Below are 23,963 nucleotides of genomic sequence, written 5' to 3'. Positions count from 1 at the left end.
TGTCATAATGAAGGCCAGGCATTTTATTACATCACTTGCAGTGTAGTACGGTAGCCAATTTTGCCACAATTCTGACTCGTTTAGTGACACATTTTATTACGGGTCATTACTTCGGTACTTGGGTACTACAGTAAATTATCTCTTGCTACAGGGCATTTACTTCATCACCTCTCTAACTCTTTTCAACGTAATGCAACAGCACCATCATATATTTCAGGAATGTGTTCACATAATTATAAATCAGCCATCATGTTTCCCAGAGGAAAATCTTACTGCTGGTTGTTAGTTCTAAATTGTATTTACTTACATTAATTTTGATTGGTGTGTTTGTGTGTTTTTTGGGACCCTGCTGGCGGGTAATATAGATCAGGTGTGTGCCGACAAGATGTTTAGCGAAACAAGCGGACATTTGTATCGATTGCCCTTGAAGTAGAGACGCTGATTAGAAGTGTATTCATTGATGCATCTCAAGAGGCAGCTGCACAGTGTGAGGCCATATGCATAATTATAACAGAGAGATAAACAACAGTGACAAAATCATGGCGAAGGGCTCACAGTTAGTCCACTGGGAGATGGATAGATGCGGAGATTATAATGAGAGAAAACAGGGCACAGTCTATTAACACCACTGTGAGTTAATAACAGAAACCTGCTTTATTTTTGTGTTTTACAGACCCTGAGGATTACCAACCACCCATATGGAAGTCCTACTGTGAGTAACCAATTCATTTTATATGTTGATTAGCATCTTTTTGACTGACTTGACCTGATTCTGGCCTTTTGTGCGTTTCTTTAAATATCGGCACATTTTTTTGGGTGTCTATAAATAACAAAGCAACATTTTTTTGTACTTGGAAGAATTGGGTTTTGTTGTATATAGTACAATTAAATACCGTGCAGGTTCCAAAAGGCTTGTACACACACACACACACACACACACACACACACACACATTGCACACACTCAAACACACTCGCCCACACAACACATCCATGCATGCACAAATGCAAAGCAGTGGATTCCTGATCTCTGAGTAAAATAGGTTACCATCATCCGGGGAAAATAAGATTTTCTACCTGCAAAGCGGCTCAGCTGAAATAGGGTCCTCAGAACACCCACCTCATTATACAATGTTTTTACCATGTGGGAGGAAATGGATTGACTACTCAGAATATATTCAGAGCATCTGTTAAAGCAGAGCACACATAATTTCAGCTGAGTCTGTCCTAACACTGATTATAGTTTAACCAATTACAATTTATACCCTTCATATACATTTTTTCCTGTAATTGAATGTCTCTCTCTGTATAATTTTCCAATGATGCTGTTTCCCATCTTCTCTGGATTCTACTGGTCCTCTGCTGAGGTATTTTTAGAGCTCGCTGTGTCACAGGAATGGATGATGTCCAGATCTTGCTGATTGGCTTAAGTCAACCCGACAAAACATGAAAAAGTCACAGCGAGGAGTCTTCCTTCCCCAGCCTGGAGAATCTGCTGCGGTGAAGACTTAGCTCAGCCTCAAACAGTGATTTCTTAGCTGTAGTACCGGTTGTTGGAAATGGGGACACTGTTGTGGCATTCGGCCCACATCCACATCTCACAAAGTTATAGATGAAGCCAAACAAACAAGAGTGAGAGCATTAAGTATCAAACAGTAAAGATTGTTATTCTGTTAAAGAAGCAATGTTTAGGATTTTGTGGTATCTAGTGGTAAGGATTGCAGATTGCAAGCAGCTGAAACTTCTCCATATTAGGATTCCTTCATCTTCACTGTTTAGGAGGCTTTTACAGCGAGCCAAATTATCTGCAAAGATCTCTTCTTCTCCAATACAAACAGACACGGTGATAAAAAACCCCAGTAAAAACACAGAATAAAGCAGTTTTGCAGTAGAAATCAGTGTTTCTTCGATGCTGTTCAGCTCATCACAGACAGGCCACAAGCCCGCCCAGCACCTGCTAATGTGTGCCCACTGGTTCGTGGGCTCCCGTTTTGAAGACTCAAGTCAGGCATTTCAGCTAACACATCTTGGTTTTTTGGAGCCAAAGGTGACCATATTTGGCTGGAGCTGTGGAGGAGCAAGAGGAGGATCTGTATTACAGACTGTAGAGACATGTTGCAGTCAGCCCTGCCCTTTAATATGCCTCAATTTGGGCCTCAACAAAATGTCAACGAGTGAGTTATATAATAATTCAAACCCTGTGCATGTGTCATAAAGAGGCAAATTATATGCATCAAAACTGTTTTTTGTACATGGCTGTAAACATTATATTTCTGCTGTAAAGTTGGGCATTTGAACATGGGAGTCTTCAAGGACTAACTTGCTTTTGCAGCCAGCCTCAAGTGGCCATTCAGTGAAGTACAGTTTTTGGTACTTCCGCATTGGCTTCATTTTTCAGCCTTTGAGGTTGCAGCTTGATGTAGAGCCAGTGTTTGGTTTGTGCGTTTTGGGCTGCTGTGAAAACATGGCAATGCAATATGGTGGACTCCATGGATGAGGACTCACTCCCTATGTAGATAAAAATGTCTTATTCTAAGATCACAAAAACACAATGATATTCAATTTAACTGAAGAAAACTTACTCATTACATTCAATTTCTGCCAGTATATCTCCCTAAATCCTTCACACTGGATCTTTAGCATCGTAGGATACTATAAAGAGTCTGGTTTGGAAATGTGGCAATTTGTCAGATAAAAGAGAGACTTAAGCTCTTGACAGATAAAGGATTAAAAATCGAATATAAAGAAATGAACCGCTCTCAGCAGAAACAGCAGCAGTACTTCAGCTTCTCTCACTTTTTATTCACTAATCGTAACATACTCATTCTGTAAGGCTGCTGAGGTGTTTGTGGCGATTTCTCCGACTGGCACAAATCCCTCAATTCCATTTTCAGTCGCTTCACTGATTTACTTAGAGTTCTCCCAGAACTTTTTAGTACATCTGATACAGAGGAGCTTGGATTTACAGTATGTGTATTTAGAAGTGTTAGTATTTATGTTTCGCAGGATTGTAAGTGCACATTCAGTAAGTGCACAACAGGTCTTAATTTACACAAATGGATTGCAGATATATAGCTCCTGTCATGTAAACCACTAACTGCTTAGCTTTGCATATATAAGCTAATTGCTCCTGTTGTACCGTGTTACCTCTGAACTGAGTCACAGCTTCAGTCAAACTAAAGGCTGTTAAGTGGAGATGTTGTTTGATGTCCAGTGTCTGAAAGCTGCACTGTATCATTTAATTTCCTGCATCTAAAGTGTGTATTAAGTTTATTTTGGTAACAAACTGACATCATGCATGTAATTATAACTTGTGCTGAGCAGTGTGCCCAACTCAGAGGGGCACAGCGCTTTAATTAACATCCATGTGTTTCTCTAACAGTGTACCAGTTACAGCAGGAAGCCCCGAGACCAAAGAGGATCACATGTCCTCAGGAGGTCAGTACATCAGTAAATCTGTACACAATCAGCTACTGTTTAGGACTACAATGTTCAGTTTCATATATTTAACTATTTATTTTTAAAATATGAACACATAATAGCAAATGCGAGTTTCACATTCTCAGAAACCAACCAAGCTTCAACAGTGTCAGCAAAGAAAACCTGTTATACCTCATAAATGGGAAGCCAGACACAGTTTTTTGGTATTTTACGATCAATGACTCATTGATTAATTTAGTCATTTTTTCAGCGTTATGACTGTAAATGGTTGAAATAATGTACACTAACTACATACACAAAAGTCATAATAAAAAGTTACATAGCATACTTCATACCACAAGATGTGATACAATGTGCTTCACAAAAGTGAAAAATATCCCTTAAACGACAGAAGCAAGAGAGGATAGTTTTTTTTTTTGGTCATGTGACAATGAACTACTAAGGTTCAGACTAAACCACCTGTGGGCTCCCTTTCTTTCTTTTTACAGCCACACTGCATTTTGCAGACTCAGTTTTGGCTCTCAGGTTTTAGCCTGGAAAACATTCACTGAGAAATGATTGAGCCCGGCAGCTGGAAGCCAGACCAATCAGTAACCTACAGGGAGTGACTAGCTGCTTCTTGAACGCCCACCCCTCATGAGTAACTGTTAAAACCTGCCAGTATACTACAGTTAAAAAAACTCAAGTATGATCCTCTATTGCATGGTTTATTCTTTGCCTTCTATGTATTTAAAATGTCTTTTGGTAAATTGTTTAGGAGAAATTTGTAGTTTTCAGAAAATTGTGCATGTTTAACCCTAAAAGATTTGGAGGATGTGTTAGAAATATTCCATCTCTACTAAAAAGATCTGTAACTTTTGATGATATCGACTTGATTTCTCTAACTCAGACAGCTGAAAACTAATATAAGCTTCAGTTTAACTTTGTAATTTTTGCACAGAACAGTAAGAGTGGATTTTATGTTCGGCCATCACTTACATAGGAAGCACATTAGGAAGGAATTGACAGTAGTGCTGCAATGCTGAATAGTTAGTTACGGTTTATTTGTGATAAAGCACATAAATTAAATATAAGCTATCTGTGAGATTGTGGTAACAACTTACAATGGCTTATATAAAATGTCACACACAAAGGACATAAATTAGATAAAATTAAAACATTCTAAATCACTGCTACATTTTGAATATTAGCGTAGATAAAATTAACATAGAATAAGTGCAGAGCCCATGCAGCCCATGTTCAAAGGCTTTGTCCTTGCTACAGCAGCCACAGGTTTAAATCCACCTATGGCCCTTTGCTGCATGCTATCCCCTCTCTCTCACCCCCTTTCATTCTATAGCTGCTCTATCTAATGAAGGCCAAAAAAGCCCCCAAAAATCTTTTAAAAAATAAATAAATTTAAAATCTGTAGAAGTATAGTTAAAATGGAGAGATGTTAAAAAAGAGGAATAATTACCATATTTACAGTAAGACCAACAGTTTCTAAGCACACGTTATATCTCTTAAAAATGAATCTGCAACTAATTTGACAATTGATTCATCGGTTTGAGGTTTTCTTTCAAAATTCTCTGACTAGAGCTTCTTAAATGTGAATATTTTCTGGTTTCTTTACTCCTTTATGGCAGTAAACTGAATATCTATCTATAACAAAGTTTTAACTATTACATCATTTGCCAACTAATTTGATAATCAATTGATTGGTGTGAATATTTTTCTAGGAAAAAAAGTGTGAAATTTCTTTGATTCCAGCTTCTCTAATGTGAATATTTTTAGCTTGTGAAATAACTTTGATTTGTTGACAAAAAAAGAAAAAGTTGCAATCGTAATGGAGAGGAAATGATCAGAGCATGCAGAAACCTGTTTCAGCGATCATACATGTGCCTGACTATTGTTTTAAGACTTGAGCATTTTACCAATTTACAGCAAGAACAGTAACAAGTATAGTAACTGGGAGCAAGCAGCGGGGACACTTTTGATGGACAGCACAGACTTTATTCCCTTGGCTGTGTGAACACAAGAAGTTACTATACTTGTTACTGCCCTCGCTCTGCAAACTGTCAGGCTTCTATTGTACAGCCTAGCAGAAGTGATGCATGTCTCATCCTATTTTGAGTCTAGCCACACTATGATGAGCAAAGTGAAAGCTGTGGGCTGGCTGTATGAGATTAGTGGCTATCCATTAATTCAAACTACAAAGTGATGTTTGACATATTACAGAATCCACTATGATCATAACTGTGAATTCTATCATCTTTGAAGGTGTATGGAAAGAGGATCTGGATAATAAAAATGGTCATATGTGAGATGACATGTACAGGATGAGAAATGTGTTTTTTTAGCCATATCCTTTGATTTTTTTTTAATACAGACACACTACACACCCCAGCGTGACACAGTAACACACTAAATATTAATTCTTTGCAGCTGGCTGTCATCACCAGCTGTTTTCCTGCACTGCCTCTAATTCATCTCCACACTCTGTGATTTGGCTTTATGGCTTGGTAGCTGCAAATAGACGTGGGGGCACAGATGGAGATAATCTGTTCTGTGGTGTGGAGTCCTTTATCTTTCACACAGGCTGCAAGAACAATTTGCAAAGCCATTTAATTGAGCTTTCATATCGTATCACTCCAGCCAATATGTCTTCTGCTTTACAGATGGAGAGCAGACCCAAATACTACGGCAGAGAGTGAGTGTGATTACTCTCATTGTTTTTATGCCTTTTTTTCAGATTGTAATGTGCTCAGAATGGTTTTATTTATCATTACTGCCTTATTAGATGTGGTTTAAGTGGGTGGATGTGTATTTTGTGTGTGTTTTTGTGTCTTTTTGCTTGCTGACCGAAACATGCAGACAGTTATACATGCTGATTTTTTTTCCCACAGGTTTCATGGCATGATCTCTCGAGAATATGCAGATGAGCTTCTGGCGGGAGCAGAGGGTGCTTACCTCATCAGGGAGAGCCAAAGACAGCCAGGGACACACACCTTGGCCTTAAGGTACCAATACCATCAGTATGCAGCACAGAATCCCCTGAAAGGTCGGCCTTATCAGCAGCCCGGTCCTCACTCAGTCTCCACATTGTTCACTTTTATTCATCAGCTGAAACAACTCTGTCTCTGCTTATCTTCACTCCCTCTGTCTTCATGCATCTCGAACCAGGTTTGGGCACCAGACCCTCAACTACAGATTGTTCTATGATGGGAAGCACTTTGTCGGGGAGAAGAGGTTCGAGTCGGTCCATGACCTTGTGACGGATGCCCTTATCACTCTCTACATCGAGACCAAGGCGGCGGAGTACATTGCCAAAATGACCACGAACCCCATCTATGAGCATCTTGGTTACACCTCGTTGCTCAAGGACAAGATGGTGCACAGGCTGAACCGCGGACGCACAGAACCACGCAGGGTCACCTTCCAGAGAGATGAAAAGGTTAGTTTTATGACTGATGATTTCAGTGCACTGTACTTTAGTGCAAGCAGTGGGTGGTGAGACTGGCTGAAAGGTTTAAAGTTCAAGCATTTACCTCGCTGACGTATCTTTGAAAACAACACTACTTCACAGATGCTGTTGCATTACTGAAACGTAAAGTCAGTGAATCAGTTAAAAGGTTGACTGAAAATCAAGTGACAACAATTTTGATGATCAGTAAGTTCATCAGTCAGTCAGTGTAATGATTTGTCAAACTAAGAATGCAAACTTTGTCAAACTAGTAGCTCTTGGCTGTTCTTAATTAAAAGGTTTAGTTTTGTGTTTTAGGAAATAGGTTCATTAATTTTCTTGTCAAGAGTTAGATGATTAGATCAATATGCTCATGTTTGTGGGGTAAATACGAAGCTACAGCCAGCTAGCCGTTAGCTTAACGTAGACTGGAAACAGAGAGAAACAGCTGACCAACATATACCTAGGACCACTAATTAAAATGTTATATCCCATTTGTTTAATTTGTACAAAAACCAAGGTGTACAAATACTAGGGTTTTTTGGCGGATTATGTTTCAGATTATTTCTTGGCTTCCTATCCTGGCATCACAAGAATGCAAAAAAAACCATGAGCTCGCAGATTAATCTTGTTTCTAGGCTAATAACTTTTTTTTTGTTTTGTTGTCACTGTAAATTTGCCAGGCAACTTTCATGAGAGTGGTATCGATCTTGTTATCTAACTCTCTGCTAGAAAGCAAATAAATGCATATACCGAAATGTCTAGCTATTCCTTTTAATTTAATATCATTGAGTTTTGGTCTGTTGATTGGTCTTAGCAAGCAAATTGAAAATGCAACCTTGGCCTCTGTAAAATTGTGATTGGCTTTTTATACTACTATGTGAAATTTTAGACTAATCAGTGACATTAAGACCAATTATTAATAGATTCATTTAAAAAAATCTCTATCTCTTTCATCCTTGGTAAGAGAACCCTGTTAAAATAAACTTTACTCATTATGAAATTGTAATAGTCTAGTTATTCCACAATGATCCATATTCAATATAAAAGTAAAAGTTGATTGAAATCAAGCTTGAATTTTGTCATTGAATATTTCTACAACATAAAAGAAGCTGCCTTGAAAACCGTTTTCAGTTTGTTATCAAAAGCCTTTTAACTCTTTGAATTTCATTATCCAAAGACATAACTGTCATAATGAGCCAAAATTATTTTATGACTACTTGTTTTGATTTTTCTAAAGTAGCACATCTAATCTAAAAATTCTTCATTAGTTCAGCACATGTAAATCCTCTGGTACATTTATCTCGGTCCTTTGACAGAAACTTCATACTGCCATTATTTTATTCCATGCTGCTGAACATTTCCAGTAGATTTTACAGTAGGATGAGAGTGCTCCTGAGAGGACACTTTGTCCTGTGAGTGAGACGTACATTATCCCCGTAGCCCCTGGGTGTGTTCACTGCTGCCATGCTTCGCTGCGTCCTCTGAAAGGTAATGATGACCAAGGGGACTGGGACTTTGCTCTGCCTGCCATGCATATCAGACACACTGATCTTTGGTGAGACAAATTGCACATTGTATTCACTGGCACTCGTGAGCTGTTGTTGGACTGAAGTCTGTGAATGATTTATCAATGAGGGACGAGGGATGTCTTGTTTTCATATTGGAGAAGAACCCTAACTATGCTTCCACTAGGTGGCAATCTTAACTTGTTTCCTCTTTTCTTTCTGGCTTAATGATGGCACTAAGATTCACACCCAGCCCTCTTTAATAACAGATATTAATATTTTCACCTTCAGAGATTAAATGAGTTGTATGCTTAATGTGTCTCTCAACTTGAAAACCAGATTTATTGATCCAGGGGATTCCATATTTTGAAGATGTCAGTCAGTGACATACACATGCAGAATGTGTCAGCAGGAGCATCAGTTGCAGTATTAATATCATCAGTCTTTAGTTTAGTCTCTGTAACTTGAAACTTGAGCCATTAATGCTACATTTTTGACCTGGGTCATTCAGCAGCACATTGATTTATAGTGGTTTCATAGAAGCTTAGAGCTACACATGCCACTGTCGACCTCTAGGAAGCCCTCAGAGCCGAGTACTGCCCTCACAAGTGCTCTAAGACTCACAGACTGACCTGTGTTTGCTCAACATACAGTGCTTTATTGAACCGTGTCCAGTGCTGTTGCACTTTGTTTGATTTGCAGCTATAATGTTTGAAATTTTGTGGACTGCAGCCTCCAATTAACCTCCGCTTGGCAAGTAAATCTGGAGCACGTCTCTGTCTAAATGTCACATTGTCAGTTATCTAGGCGCTTTTGTAAAACTGACTTCATATTTCTCCTGCCAAGTTTTATACACGATGATCTGAGTCAGTGACAGCTGTGATGATGACAGGCTTTGGCAGACAGCGTTTGAAAACCACCTGCCAGTCAAGGGAGGAAAATGTTTTCTGTCTGCTCCAGTATTATTCGTCCAAGAAGCAGAGACCCAGCTCAAATCTGTGGTTGCTGTTTGAACTTTGTGTTTACCAATTACACAGCCACGCCCTGAGGCATTACAGCGACAGTGGCTTCACTGTATAGTCTACACCCATGTGTATTTACTCTGTGTCAGGTTGATAGCACCATATTGCCGTGACTGCAAATTTTTGTGTAATTAAAATGCTCCCAAAAGGGGAGGGTAGGGGGTGCTTAACTCGACCTTTAGATCAACCTCCTGAGTTTGCTTCTTTTACATGTGCAGGAATTTTCTCAGTGGTCAGGACCTCTGCTGCATACCTTCTGATACTCACCACACTGGTTTTCTCAGTGGGGCTCTCTTGACAGGCTTGTCTGCTTGCATGCCCTGAAAATATTTCCAATCAAATTGTCATGTTGTTTGTTAGGATAATTACCTGTTCTCTCCTGAGATTTTCACGTTATAAAAATGCAAAGAACAGCCATTTATGTGTTTTAGCTGCAAAATGTAAAAATGCTCCTCACACCACATTGTAAGCATACATTTTCAGACTTTTAGACGTGGTTATTTCTTTTCAGCCGCAGCCCCAGAAAATAGATCAATTTTCAGTGTTCATGTTGGATATGAAAGTGGCAATTTCTCCCACTTTTGAATAATGGTCAATATCTTTGACTGCTTTACCCTTCACAGTATGTCTCTTTCTCTTTTTGTGCGAGATGCTGTTAGGGCTGTTTTGTTTGGGATGTGGGTAGTTGTACCCTGTTGTCTTAGTGTGTCAGCGCCTACTGTGCCATTTTCCCATGATTCCAAGTGCTCAGCCACAACAGAGTCCGCTCAGCTGTGCTCTCACAAAGCCTTGGGGGAATAAAAGAGCCAAACCATTGAAAAGAAAGCAGAGCTTGTTGTGTGACCACCTTTTGTGTCCTTTCTTCCACACTCTTCTTTAAGAGACAAGAAGCCATCTGCCTGCAGACAAAGAACCCTCGTCCTCCCTCATCCTCCCTCCCTCCGACCTCGCAAGGCTAAAATATCTGCCAGTGGACTATTCCTCATCTGTTCCCTCAGACTTTGCTGCAGAGTTCAGTTGTATGCTATGGTATGTGTAGGTCTTTTCAAGGAATGTCAGCCACAATGACAAATATCTTCACCTGTCCTGTCACTCTCTCAGTTATCAGCCCGTTAACTGTTGTCCTCAGAGACAAAAAGAATAGCTGGTACACAAAAGGCCTGCAGCATTTTTTTAAAACTTTGCTACTGTGTCTGTAAGCTGCCAATCCTTTCATTTTATCTCGGCTTTGCAGTTGCCCTTTGGGTCTTTTGGCTCTCTGCTTCACTGCTCTGCTTTTTCTCCACCTCTTTATCATCACAAATCCAGTACTTACTGGCTTCATGACCTCTCCTCCCAGTTTAATAAATCAGTTCAACCTTATGTTCAGGCTTAGCTGTTCTGTTATAGCTGTTTGGCATAAAATCTTGCAGATGCTTCTATATTGACATGCGGTTTCCACTGCTGTCGGTGTTGTGTGCCTCGGTTCAGAGCTTCTTGATTAATTAGAAAAGCCGAAAGCCTTCTGGTGCCGTTTATTGGTTGTTTACAAGCAAAGCTAATAGGGACAAATTCAGCATGAACATAGCAACAGCCCCCCACTGCCGAAATACTGTATGGCGGCAGACCTGCAAATGAGCCTGCTTTGGGATTTTATTTGGATTTGGGCACTGCAGGATTATTCCCTGTGTAAGGATTATGGCAGTAATCCCTCCCAATCCCAGTTGATGGTCTGGCTCTGCTGGTCTTCTGAGACAAATGATTGTGATTGGCGGGAGTAGTGTGCAGTCAGAGTGTCTGGGAGATCCAGTCTGGACGGCAGTGTGGGGAATTCCACCAGCCGACTGACATAGCTGGAGGTGAAGATCTGTTGGAATTACGAGGACACAGCTTCGTCTTCTCTGTCAGACCAGAGAATCTTCGGTCAGTCTTTGAGCAGTCCACTGACCCAGTTTGGAGACCCAGCGCTGACGGAGAGCTTCTGGCAGTTGTGTATTATCTCCAGTTAAGTGAAGTGGAGTGTGTCCGGAAGGCAGTGTGCTAATGGGAGTGTGCTCTGTGCTATAAAGAGGGCGTCTGCACTATTGATCCTGCTTTACAGAGCTGTTGAGCTGTGTGAAGCGGTCCTGACAGCACCCGACCGCCCTCTCTCTCAACCTCCTGGCCCCTCCCTATCAGGGACCCTGTCCGCTCTCTCTATCCTTTCTGGGCGTGTGAAAGAGGGCCATTGTGTGAGGCACACTCCTGCCTTCAGGCCGCCCACTACTGGTCCCGTTCCCCCTGCTCTTCTTGCTCACTGCTGCCACTGGATTCAGACCAGATGCAGAGTCAACCCCGTGCTGGCTGTCATCAGTCACCCTCCTGGGTCAGAGGGGAGTGGAGTGTAGTTGCCGCTTCTGCGCTGGGCTGTTGTCGGCAGCGTCTGCTGCACAGCACCCACATCTCTCCTCCACATCTTTCCCCAGAGGAGATAGAGAGTCTGTGGGAACCCGACCAGGCGAGCATGGAGGCTGAAGAAAACAGAGGAGGGGAGTTGATTACCCATAAGGCTAAAAGACAGGAGAGGAAGCGTCAGGAGCTGCTGGCTTTGGCTCTGGGCGTCAAACTGGGCAGCAAGGGAACACTTCTGTGGAAGCCTATTAAACTGTTGGCCTCCTGTCCACAGATCTCCTCACCTCTGGTGCGACGGAGTGCCTTGAAAGATACACCGGAGAAGCAGTGCTCCTACGAGAAGATACACAACTTCAAGGTAAGCCAGTTTTTGTTAATAAAAGTTTAATGGCTGCTGACACCTTGATCTATTTATTAATACATATATATGTATTATCTCGCAAAGAACAAACACATTTTCAGCACTTTTTACTAGCTCTCACAGGTTTTTGCAGTGGTAAAGGGGAACACCACCTAAATTTAGAATATCAATACATTATTTCCATGGCCTAGAAAAGTTCAATCAATATTTGTGAACATCAGGGACTCTCTCTCAAAGCCAGACACCAGTGACGTCTCAAACTTGTGATCATCAGGTGTTAGGAGCTGCTCCATAGACAATATATGGGAGCCTGATTTTGTGGACTCACACAATATTTTTAATATTCAAATGACTCTTTTTATATCACTGAATAAGCGTTATTGTACTGTTCTTAGTAGTGTTCTCACTTTTGAAATAGAAAATGTACCTATATTCTCTAGGGTGCTCTCAGTGTCATGTGTAACATCTTTCAAAATTTATTGTCAATGGAGCAGCCCCAGACTTTGAGCCCTATAACATCATAAATTTGAAATTTAGCACTCTAGATTTTGGATTTGGTAAAGTTGCTTATGTTTACTAATATTTCTGAACTACCTTAGACCATAGGAATAACATGTATGAATTTTGAAATAGAGTGTACTTCCCCTTTAAGTAAGTGAGCTGCATTTACAGATGTTTTTTTTTTGCCTGCCTCAGTGCCCCATCATAGACCATGTCTGTGTGTGTTGCTGTTTTGATGAGAACACACGCAGCTGACACCCATATGCACTGAGGGGAACTAATGGATACACTGTGCTGCAACCCATTAGCAGAGCACATTGATTAGCATTGATTTTAAAGCTCTGAGATACAGTTCTGTTTTAGGCTGCTGATTTTGTAAAAGCAATTATAGAGTTAAAAAGTCCTCCACTCTTAGAGAGTTTAAGTGAATAGTGGATTGTGCAAAGCGGAAAAGAGTTATGGTTCTTTAAATATACAAAGGAGAATTTAGAGATACTTTGCCTCTGGGTGCCTCAACATTCTTGCAATTGTATCTTGAGTTTCAGTTAACAGGCAGGTGATAATGACCCCCAGCTTTTTGTATACTCCCCTTTTGAAGAAGAACAAAAACCATCCACTCACCACCTGCCATATGCCCTCCTCACTCATCAGTCTACTACTACCTATTCAGAGTTCCAATGAAGGTGTGTGTATGTGCACATGCATGCAGGTGTGGCTCCATTTGCAATGTTATCTGTGTTTTCAGGGTGCACAGTGGGTGTGCATCTGTTATTTTGACTCGAAGGCTTGCCTCTGTGCCTGCCTGCATGTATCCGATTGCCCAGGAGCAGATGCCAGACACATTATAGTAAATCCTTTAATCTGCCTTGTATATACAAATGCTGTCATTTGGCGAGGGGTCCCATCCACTGTAGCTTGGGATCACAAAGTAATCTTTGTCCAGAACATCAAAAGGGAGTTTCTCTCCAATTTGGACTGGACATAGCAATGACATATATATAATAGTAATAATATATGGTGTGTGTGTGTGTGTGTGTGTTTGTGTAATCATGTTTTCTTTAACCCCAGGTACACACATTTCGAGGGCCGCACTGGTGCGAGTACTGTGCCAACTTTATGTGGGGTCTCATCGCCCAGGGTGTCCGCTGCTCAGGTAACTATACACTCCAACATCAAAGTTGCTTGTCATATTTCACACAAAGAACATCACATAAGTCTTGGATTGAATAAATGATCTGTGGTTGTCTCTGTTCTGTGACTTTCATCGCTGTTTCAGTTGCATGATTGTTTTCCTTTTTTTATTATTACAGTTATTTTCCTGTTAAAACTGTGACAAACAAATTGAGATCCTCTTGTCAGTGATTCATCAAAGCGCATTCTTCACACTTTTATACAGTATAATCACACCTATAATTGCTGTGACTCTTTTTGAACTCTCTTCCCCACCAAGACTGTTTAATCACAGTCACACCAACTGAAAGGCAACTAGATGTTGTACATGCTATTTCTGATTACCTTAATACTGGCTACTGTGCAAAGAAATGCCATGTAATGCAATATGCTGACATAATTTATGACCAAATGTAAGTTTCTTTGTTAACAGATGTAATTGCAAATAAAATATGTAAATAATGACAAATCCAGGTCAAATGGACTGTAATTTTTGACCAAATATAGTAGCAGATCTAAGCGATTCAATGCATATGAGAGCTCTGTGGGGTTTTCATGTCCTGCATGGTCACAAGATTTGTTCACTGCACAGACACAGTCATGAAAACTGATGTGCACATCAGTGGACTTGGTGGCTTTCTTCCCAAACAGAGTGTTTGTTGTTGAGACATTTGCTATGCTGATAAGCCAGCGGCAAACACTGGTATCATCAGACACCTCATGTGCTATGTGAAACAGGAGAGACTTCTTTGTCCTCTCTCACTCAGTCTAGCCTCTGCTTTTCTTCTTATCTCCTGCTACTCTCTCTCTCTCTCTCTCTCTCTCTCTCTCTCTCTCTCTCTCTCTCTCTCTCTCTGCAAGCTCTGACTGAGAGCGAGGACCCCAATCAGCAAGCCAGCGTTAACGTCGCTCAGGCAGTAAAAACGTCTTTGCAATGACTGATTTCAGTCAGACACCCCACATCTACAAGTACGGCTCCTTCAGAACCTTCATTCCAAGCTGTGCCGCTAAACAAGCAGGCGCACTTCTAACACACACTCTGCTCTTGCCAGCTGTCCAGCATGCATCCATGTGACTACAACTACAACAAGAACCCCCGCCCATGCTGCCATGTTCGCTGTTATCTACCTTTGGCGCAGCTGCAGCTGTACTGTCTGAGAGCCCAGTTTATCACCGACTGCTGTCTTAAGCCTGCTGTGATGGTTATGTTATCATCAGCCTGTGACTAATCTGTCCCTCTCTCACTGTTTATCTCCCTGTTGCTCTTGTAGATTGTGGGCTGAATGTACACAAACAGTGCTCCAAACTGGTTCCCAGCGACTGCCAGCCGGACCTGCGCAGGATAAAGAAAGTGTTCAGCTGTGACCTCACTACGCTTGTCAAAGCTCACAACACAACGCGACCCATGGTGGTGGACATGTGTATTCGTGAGATAGAGCTAAGAGGTGAAATTCCATTAATCACATTAAAACCTGTCAATCACCTCAGAGAAAGGAAAGCAGAACATGAAGTTTGATAAGGAAATGCTCAACTCAAACATTCAGTAGTCTGCTATTATTATGCAATGATTAGAAATGTCCTCAACAGCTGATATTTCCTTCGGCTCATTTTTTATGTCTATGGTACAGAATGGAAGACAGGGACGGTGATGAGAGGAGAAACGAAATAAAAGTGAGACAAGCTTCCTAATTTTCTGTTTCAGGTATGAAATCTGAAGGTCTCTACCGAGTGTCTGGCTTCTCAGAGCACATAGAGGACGTGAGGCTCGCCTTTGACCGAGGTTTGTTGACATCAGATTTATTTGCCCCAGGATGCTGGTCTCTGAGGTTTTAGTTCACGGGTTCATACTTTTTGAATGAGAAGCTTCTTTCAGCTGTAGTACAGCACGAAATAGCAGCATTATTTTGTGACGCACACAGGAACATTCAGCCTTTATCTATAATTATATCCATGGATAAAATGCTATTACATTTTCATCAACAGATGGTGATAAGGCTGACATCAGTGCCAGTGCCTATGCAGACATCAACATCATTGCTGGTGCTTTGAAGCTCTACTTAAGAGACCTTCCCATTCCAGTCATTACGTTTGACTTGTACTCCAAATTTATTCAAGCTGCAAGTAAGAGCTCCTCCACTCCATTACTGTGTTGCTGGTTCTCTGCAGTGCTCTGATAGTAATCGTGTTAGTGATGTTTTTGTAGAAATTCCAAATGCTGAAGCCAGACTGGAGGCCATCCACGAGAGTTTGCTGCAGCTCCCGCCGGCCCACTACGAGACCCTACGTTACCTAATGGCTCACCTTAAGAGGTGAGTTTACACACAAGGAAGCAATACAAGGACATGCAATGTTTTTAGTTCTGTGTGAAAAAGTAACATCAAAGACCAAAATCAATGATGAATGATACCTTCTAACAAGCACTGCACATATGGCAACATATAATATTAATTTTCTGCGCCATCAACCTCTTCAGTTGTCCAAAAAGTGTTTGCTCTTGAGAATATATTTCTTCATTACACTGAACTTAAGCACAGTGGTTTATTTTGAAATGATAGTGGTGCTGCGATAGTGTGGCTGGTGTTGTTATCACCTCATGAGTCTGTGTGTGTCTGTGTGTGTGTGTGTGTGTGTGTGTGTGTGTGTGTGTGTGTGTGTGTGTGGTGTGTGTGTGTGTGTGTGTGTGTGTGTGTGTGTGTGTGTGTGTATCATCATGGCCAAATGTGGTCCTGGAGACACCTTTTTTACTGAAACTACCACAGAAGCCATTTTGAGTACTTTGCAAGGTGTTTATATGTCTGTCTGTTTGCCTGGGGACAGTTTTTGTCAACACAGTAGCGTCACAGCTGTATACGTAAACTATAGGTGTGTAGCTGAGAGCCCAGTGAAAGTGGAGCTCGAAGATGGGTGTAGTCCTAGCAGTGGAGTCGGAAGTAGGGAAGAGGCCATTGGACCCCTCCCTTTACAGCCTACAACTGCATTTGTTTTAAGTGACAGATTGCTGTATCATAGTTGGTGTGATCCCATCGCAGGATTGTTTCTGGCTAAAGATGTGTTGTATAGATGTGCCATATAGGCTGAATGCCACAGAAAGAGCACAAGGTCGGAAAGTATTGAGAGACATGCTCTCATTGGTTTTGGTCTTTTCTTGGGATTTGTTGTGGACAAGCGATTTAATGCCAGGTTTGTCTTTTAATTTAAACTCACCTCATGACCAAAAAAGAAAACCACAATCAATTACAGTCCATCTTGTGATGGGATCACTCCACCTGTGATACAGCCAACAGACTCAAATCAAATGTTGGGTGTAAAGTGGGAGGGACAGTAGCCCCTTCTCTACTTTCTACCCCCTAATTCTGGCTCCCTTCCTTGGACCACTTTCATCTTTTGACTCGGCCTTCATTTTGATCACAACTACACATGAAGTTTTGTGACTGCTTCTTGTATATTTATGATGTTAGCATGTTGAAAAAAATCTTTCCAAAGACAGACATACAGACATATGAACACCTGGCAAAGTACTGACAGCTTCTGTTGTAGTTCTGCCACAATGAGTGTCACCAGACCACATTTTGTCGTAATGACACACACACACACAGACACACACACACACACACACACACACACACACACACACACACACACACACACACACACACACAAACAGATTCACTAGGTTGTCATTGTCATGGCTGGATAATAAATATTAAAAAACATTTAGCTGTTTTTGGATTATGCCTGGTCACCTCTCCTTTTAGACATGTTATCTTTTTGTGTTTTACAGGGTAACACTGTTTGAAAAGGACAATTTAATGAATGCTGAGAATCTGGGGATTGTCTACGGTCCAACGCTTATGCAGCCACCGGAGCAGAATGCCTTGACAACCCTGAATGACATGAGGCAGCAGAAACTAGTGGTGCAGCTTATGATAGAGCATGAAGATGTCTTATTCTAAGGACTGAGGCATGCAGGCCTTGTAACAGAAACGAAGGACATTTATTTATTCTGTCAAAGAGGAAATTCAAGCCACCTTGATTCTCATGAAGTTTCAGAATACTTTGTAAATCAAATTGAACTTGAAATGCTTCTTTCTCGCATGACTGTTTTCGTTGAAGTTGGTTTAGTGTTGACATTGTCTTGTTACTGTAAGTTTTGGGGCAACATGCCCAGCCAAGACCATCATTTTTATATTAGGAACGGATCCAGTATTTTTAACTACCTTCAGTGCTGTTCCCTCCTCTCTTTAATTTGAAGACTGTCACTACCTGGTGTAGATACAGTCATGATGACAGCGCTGTGTGAAATCTGCCCCAGGCAGCCCGTCAATCAGTGCTGGTGCTGTGTAAACCAAGCCTCTCAGCAGCAGCCTCGTTAACGTTCCCACATTACAGATGTGCATATTGTGATTTTAGTGGGAGCACATGGTTAAAATGTCCTTGTTGAGAAAATCAGATCATGTAATGATCAATATTTTAGCTGTGCGTACTAAAAAGTGGGGCTGAGAAATTGGGCGCTCATGAAGCACTTTTTTGCAACAAGTGTAAAGATTTATTTTGTAAAGATGTTTATTTTTGTCTTTTACTCTGCATCATGTTCTTTAGTCACAATAATATATGCTGTTGAGAATGATGTTTGTTGAATTGATGTCTAATAACAAAAGTGATCACAAGAGAAAAAAGAATCAGAGGAGAGACAGTTTGTGGATTTACCATTTTCATTTGCAATGTACTCAGTGTTATGGTGAGGAATGCACAGGTGGGTTAAATACTGGTCTTTTTAATTCACACATCATCATGCAGACATATTGCAAGACTCTTCTGCACATGTTGGTTGCCAGTTTTATACTATTTCTGTTTACATGCTGATATTTCATGTTAAAATATGACCTGGGCCCATTTTTGCTTTTTGTAAGCCAGTAACATTGCTCGGAGCAGCAGTAGTTGCCATTCACTTCACAGTGCCATAGAAGTTAATAGTCGCACTACAGCTGTACTGAGCATGTTTCTTTCACAGTTGGTTTGGTGTGATTAAGTAAATCCTTTCTACAAATCCATTTTATCAGAATGTATTTTTGTGACCGTTGCAATTAAAAATGTAATTTATCAAATGTTGATTTATTAAAGGAAAAAAAGACTTCAGTTTAAAATAGTGCAACCTGTTGTACTTTCTCACAGTTTTTGTCTCCAGATACCACACTTCCTGCAGTGCGATAGCAGGAGAAGAGGTTCAGTGAGAAGACAGGCCCAGCCCTGAGCGAGTCATGACTGCTTATAGCCTGAAGCACAGTGATTCACAGGTATGTAGTTAACAACCTTTTGTGTTTTATCTTTTGACAGTTATTGTCATATCTTTGCCTGGTATTTTACCTAAAAGGCCTTGTCTAATATGCAATCTCTGCCTTGCAATATAATCTGTCTACTCGTGCGGTTTTACCTGCAGATGTGGTAGGCAAAGTGGAGTTTTACCAAATATCATATGCGCTTAACTGGTGAGAAAAACACTGGTGCTCTCTGAGAGAATTGTACTACAGCATTCTCACATGGGCTTGCTGCTAAAATCTGTTTCCTGATAATATCATCTGACTATGTCAACCTTCATCAGAATGTAATTTCAGCAGGAAATGATTTCAGTGCAATAATAGTGCCTCTTTTCTCCATTATCTATTTAAAGAATTGCAATTGGATTAGTTCTAGTTTAAATGTCCAGTGTGAGGGATTTAGTGGCATCCAGCAGTGAGGTTGCAGAAGTAAAACTTGCCTGTAGGAGAACTATGGTGGCCAACGTGTAAACGCAAAAGGCCCTGTCTAGGGCCAGTGCTTGGTTTGTCCGTTCTGGGCTACTGTTGAAACAACACTTCGTGGAAGAGACTCACTCTGTATGTAGATATAAGCGGCTTACTGTAAAGTAACAAAAACAAACCATTTTTATTTTCGGGTGATTAAAACCATATGACAACATAATTATATACAATTTCTGCCAATAGAAGATCCTACCTCCTACACACTGGACCCTGTAGGTAGTGACCAAAATAACTTGAAATGCTGTATTTTTCTATGCTACAGTAATTCTCATTTATCATTATACAATTTTCTTGTGTCTTTATGTAATTGAGCAACTGTGATTTGTCTTACAGTGGCTTTAATACTCAGTGCTTGAAGTACTGTAATCTTTTTGCCATGTTGAGGAAGAGAGATTGCATCCTCTTCTATCTCAACTGCATCATCAGACATAATTTTTTATTTTTGCTCAATTGAACTTGGAAGGCTTATGTTCGCTGTCAAGATTCACTCAACCACAATCTTGCAAAGCTTTAATTTGTATAGTTTGAGCAAAAGAAAAGACTGAGAGCAGTGCTGACAGCCATCACACATCTCACTGGCTTCTTTAATCTTTGAGACAGTGCTGTTTTCTGTTGATAGCTGATTCCACCCTGACTACTGATTGATCACTGAGCCACAGGTTACATCTGCTCTGTTATATAGCTTATAGCACTTGTTCCGATACATTTTTCAATAAACTAATCCCTTTTAAATATTTTTTCAGCCAAGTACCCCTGACCAGCACAAAACATTTTTAATAGAACCACAATGAACAAACATGAACATTATTGTGTTTTTGCTGCAGTTGACATTTATGGCTATTAATGTTTGCATCGAAACTAGGAATATTAAACATACAGTATGGTTTATCAAACTTACAATTACATTTTCACTTCAGTTATTATAATGTAAATATTTTAAGAGTCATGCATGACTGGTATTTTTTAAATAACCTTTTTTTAAATCTCACATACCCCCTGCAGTACTCTAAAGCACCTCTAGGGCTACCAGTACCCTCATTTTAGAAACATTGGTACATAATGCACATTGCATATTTGACCTGCAATTGCCTTTGGTATAGATACTCTAAATATTTTACTGTAATCATGACATTTTAACAATGTTAGTAATTTACAATCCCACCAAGAGTCACTTTCCCTCACTCAATGGAAAACAAATCTTTAATGGGTCATGAGGACTCACATGATATTTGACATTCAGTGAGTGTAACTTGACAGAGCTATGAGTATAACAAGGGTTTTGCGCCTCCTTTTCCTCCTCGGGGCTCAATAAGACCATTTTGCATTTGGAGACTTTCAGGCAGCATTTCTGTTTTTAAGTTATTCACTGCAAACTACATTTTGGATGCCACTTAGGGAATTCGATGGTTGCTTAAGGCTCAGTACATTTATACATGAACTGACAAAATATGAAAATAAATTCAAGGGTATTCCTTTAAGGCATGACACAGAATTTAGAATATTTATCACTGCAAGATATGAAACATTTCTATAGAGGCCTACTGTACACTTTTTCATGATTCGCTTATGATGGGATGAAACATATGTGACTGTACTCTCATTTTGGTCTGCCAGACTCAGAATCTATACACTGAAGTAGATGGACCTCTGTCAATACATTGTTGCTGTTTTGTTTTGAGATTTAACAAGATCTGTAAGTATGATTCAAAAGCCTTAGACAAGAGTGCCCTCTAGTGATAAATGAAGATGTGCACAGAGAAAAACGACCATCATCCAGTATCGCATCACCAAGGCTGGTTGCACATAGCAGTTAATTTTTTTGCACATGTTAAGATGATAAACATAAATTAATATCACTTCTGTTTCATTCAAAAACATTTATTTAATGAACTGAATGAAAACAATTCCAATACTGTAGCCTAAACCATCTGTGGTGGCATTATCAGTGCAGAATGGAGACATAAATTAACCATGGATCTCGTTTTCCATAAATATGTTCAGCCAAAGTAAGACAATACTGTGTAACTGCAGTGTAAAAAAAAAGACTCATGAATTAAATACTCGTTTAAAAAACAGATGAAATCAGTCCATTAGAGCTCATCATGTTGGTAGGTGAACTCCCTCGCAGATATAAAACCATCTTTATCTTCATCCTCATTTTTGAAGATGTCCTCTACCATCAGGTCATGATCTGTGTCATTTGGTGAGTATCCATGTTTCTCAAACTCTTTCTTTATGTACGCTTTCACCTGTAGTGCAGACAGATTAATAAAGACAGTAACCAATAGCGGCAGTCGTATAGACATACAGACTCTTAAAGCCAAAATAAACAAAGTTTAAAGGAATTTCACACCTCCTCTCTGCAGAGTTTCCAGTCATCATTGAGATCCATCTCCCGGAAAGATTCGTGTGACCTGGGACCATTTCTGATCTCTATGAGCTCAATGTCAAAAATTAAGGTGCTGCTTGGAGGGATCTTGCCTGTTGATTTATGTAAAAGAAGCACAGGTGTGTTATGGTGTTACATGAGAAAGGATTTGAGCCAACAGACCCTCTCTAACATGTTTTTGTGTTACCTTTTCCTTCCTTGCCATAGCCCAGTGATGGAGGGACAGTCAACTTCCTGCGCTCTCCTGCGCACATGCTCTGCAGACCCTTATCCCAACCCTTGAGCACCTCTCGAATACCAAGAGTGAACCATACTGGATTTGTGTCCCCATGTTTGCGGCTGCCAAGAGTCACAAAGATCCATCACAGTTTTCTTTGTGAAAGAAAAGTCAGGTACACAGAATTGATATCACTAATATATACAGTCGATGCCCCCAGTAATTAATGTTGAGGTCTGAATTTTGTTAATGGCTCAGAATCTGACAAGTGGTGGGCTGCAGCTGATGTGGTCAATAACATACATATAGGGATTTTTACAGCTATAAGGGTCTGTACTTTATCTATCAGAGGAGGGGGGTGGCAACCAAGTTTTTTTTAAATTTTTATCTCGACCTTTGAGCCCCCCTGAGTGACTGAGAGAGCGCATGACCCTCGCTCTGCCATACATAACCAATTATGTTTTTTTAATATTAATGCCAAATGTAGGTATCGGGAGCAATGCATTGGGCAAACAGCACAGGAGTGAAAGTTTTCTCACACATTCAAAAAAATTGCAAATTTCTTGTGCAAAATGCAAATTCATGTTAGTGTGCACTATTACAAGATCTGGTTTGTTCAATTTTTATTTTTGGTGAAAATTTAAATTAAAAAAGAGAAATACCATCAGCACTCTACAATAAGCAGACTTATTGTTTGAATTTCACCGCTACTGTGAAAATGTTTGATGCTGTCAAATAGATTTTGGAGTTGTGCCAACTGCCTTTTTTCTGAAATTTTAAATAAGACATGAAGAATAAGTAATTTTAATGACAGAGGCCTTTGTCAGGTATGATGATTGAAAACGGTCTGACGTTAATTTATGTTTTTACAGTTTGTAGCTATGATAAATGATGCTAATGTGATTTTTAAAGAACATGCCCTTCAAAGTTGCCAGCAGGGTTTGGAGTTCAGAGGGTATTTCAATGGAAAATACAACTATTTAAAGTTGAAAGTCCCACCCCAAGTCAAAATAAATAACTGAAGTCCCGCTTTAAATAATTTGAAATGCCTCCCCCGTTTTGCACCACCCCTCCCTCCACATAAATAACGATTAGTCCCCAACAAGCATTCACTTTCCTGCAAGGATTATCAGAAACTTGCACAGTAACACATGCTGCATTATTACACATTACCTGGAATAAAACATGGTGCCATTACTCTCCAAGAATCCCTCGTGATGAACAAGAAGCATGTCTCCATATTTTGACTTACGGTGACACATGAAGGGTTTATGTATAACTTCAATTTTTACCTCTGGCTCAGGCAGTTTCCCCCCGGTGACAAACACAAACAGTAAGGGCGCTATCGAACAAATTGAAAAAAGTATCATTTTTGATAGAGAGAAATTCCCTTGCTCGCAAAGTTTACAAAAAGTTTACAAATTATGCCTATCCATAAAATGCAACACCTAAAATAAATACATGGCAGGAATGCTAACTACGTGGCAGCCAACTTCTGCATGAACGCAACCACTGTTCATCTGCTGACCCTCCTCCTTCTTCAATTGGATAAATTCACTCCGAAGACCCGCCCTTTATCTCTGTACGCTTATTTCATTGGTGCTTCTTCATGTCAATCACCGCTATCCACACCCACATTACTTAAATCCATCTGACGTAAAAGGGAGGAACATCGTTAGCCTCTGCCTTGCTAGCTTACAGTCCGATTCACAGAAAGTTTACGCACTTTTATCTACGTAGCTGAA

General features: G+C 40.3%; 2 protein-coding genes across 2 annotated transcripts in view; one reads left to right on the top strand and one right to left on the bottom strand.

Moving 5' to 3' along the window:
• The window catches only part of chn2 (chimerin 2), a 28,179-nt gene extending 9,318 nt beyond the window's left edge, over positions 1-18,861 (top strand). Inside the window, exons 3-14 of the mRNA XM_042489281.1 lie at positions 674-712; positions 3,382-3,437; positions 6,098-6,129; positions 6,326-6,439; positions 6,603-6,873; positions 12,057-12,140; positions 13,713-13,797; positions 15,086-15,259; positions 15,517-15,594; positions 15,798-15,935; positions 16,018-16,123; positions 17,596-18,861. Of these exons, the coding sequence (XP_042345215.1) occupies positions 674-712; positions 3,382-3,437; positions 6,098-6,129; positions 6,326-6,439; positions 6,603-6,873; positions 12,057-12,140; positions 13,713-13,797; positions 15,086-15,259; positions 15,517-15,594; positions 15,798-15,935; positions 16,018-16,123; positions 17,596-17,767 (1,349 nt within the window). The 3' untranslated portion in view covers positions 17,768-18,861. The remainder of the gene's footprint in view (positions 1-673; positions 713-3,381; positions 3,438-6,097; positions 6,130-6,325; positions 6,440-6,602; positions 6,874-12,056; positions 12,141-13,712; positions 13,798-15,085; positions 15,260-15,516; positions 15,595-15,797; positions 15,936-16,017; positions 16,124-17,595) is intronic.
• Positions 18,862-20,289: 1,428 nt separating this feature from the next.
• fkbp14 (FKBP prolyl isomerase 14) lies at positions 20,290-23,723 on the bottom strand. The gene is made up of 4 exons (XM_042490388.1): positions 23,392-23,723; positions 22,189-22,340; positions 21,966-22,093; positions 20,290-21,861 (listed from the first exon to the last, which is right to left on the bottom strand). Exons 1-4 carry the CDS (start codon positions 23,586-23,588, stop codon positions 21,703-21,705), a joined length of 636 nt encoding a protein of 211 aa, XP_042346322.1. The 5' UTR covers positions 23,589-23,723; the 3' UTR covers positions 20,290-21,702.
• Between the last annotated feature and the right edge of the window lie 240 nt (positions 23,724-23,963).

The sequence above is a fragment of the Plectropomus leopardus genome, chromosome 7 (genome assembly GCF_008729295.1).
Source record: "Plectropomus leopardus isolate mb chromosome 7, YSFRI_Pleo_2.0, whole genome shotgun sequence".
Classification (NCBI taxonomy): Eukaryota; Metazoa; Chordata; class Actinopteri; order Perciformes; family Serranidae; genus Plectropomus; species Plectropomus leopardus.
The sequence above is the reverse complement of the archived record's forward strand: the minus strand, read 5'-3'. Positions and strand labels throughout refer to the sequence as shown.

Coding starts and splice junctions, on each gene's coding strand:
- fkbp14 (XM_042490388.1), bottom strand. CDS start 23,588: ATGATACTTTTTTCAATTTGTTCGATAGCGCCCTTACTGTTTGTGTTT. Junction 22,094..22,188: donor CTATGGCAAGGAAGGAAAAG/GTAACACAAAAA, acceptor ATAAATCAACAG/GCAAGATCCCTCCAAGCAGC. Junction 21,862..21,965: donor GGAAACTCTGCAGAGAGGAG/GTGTGAAATTCC, acceptor TCTGCACTACAG/GTGAAAGCGTACATAAAGAA.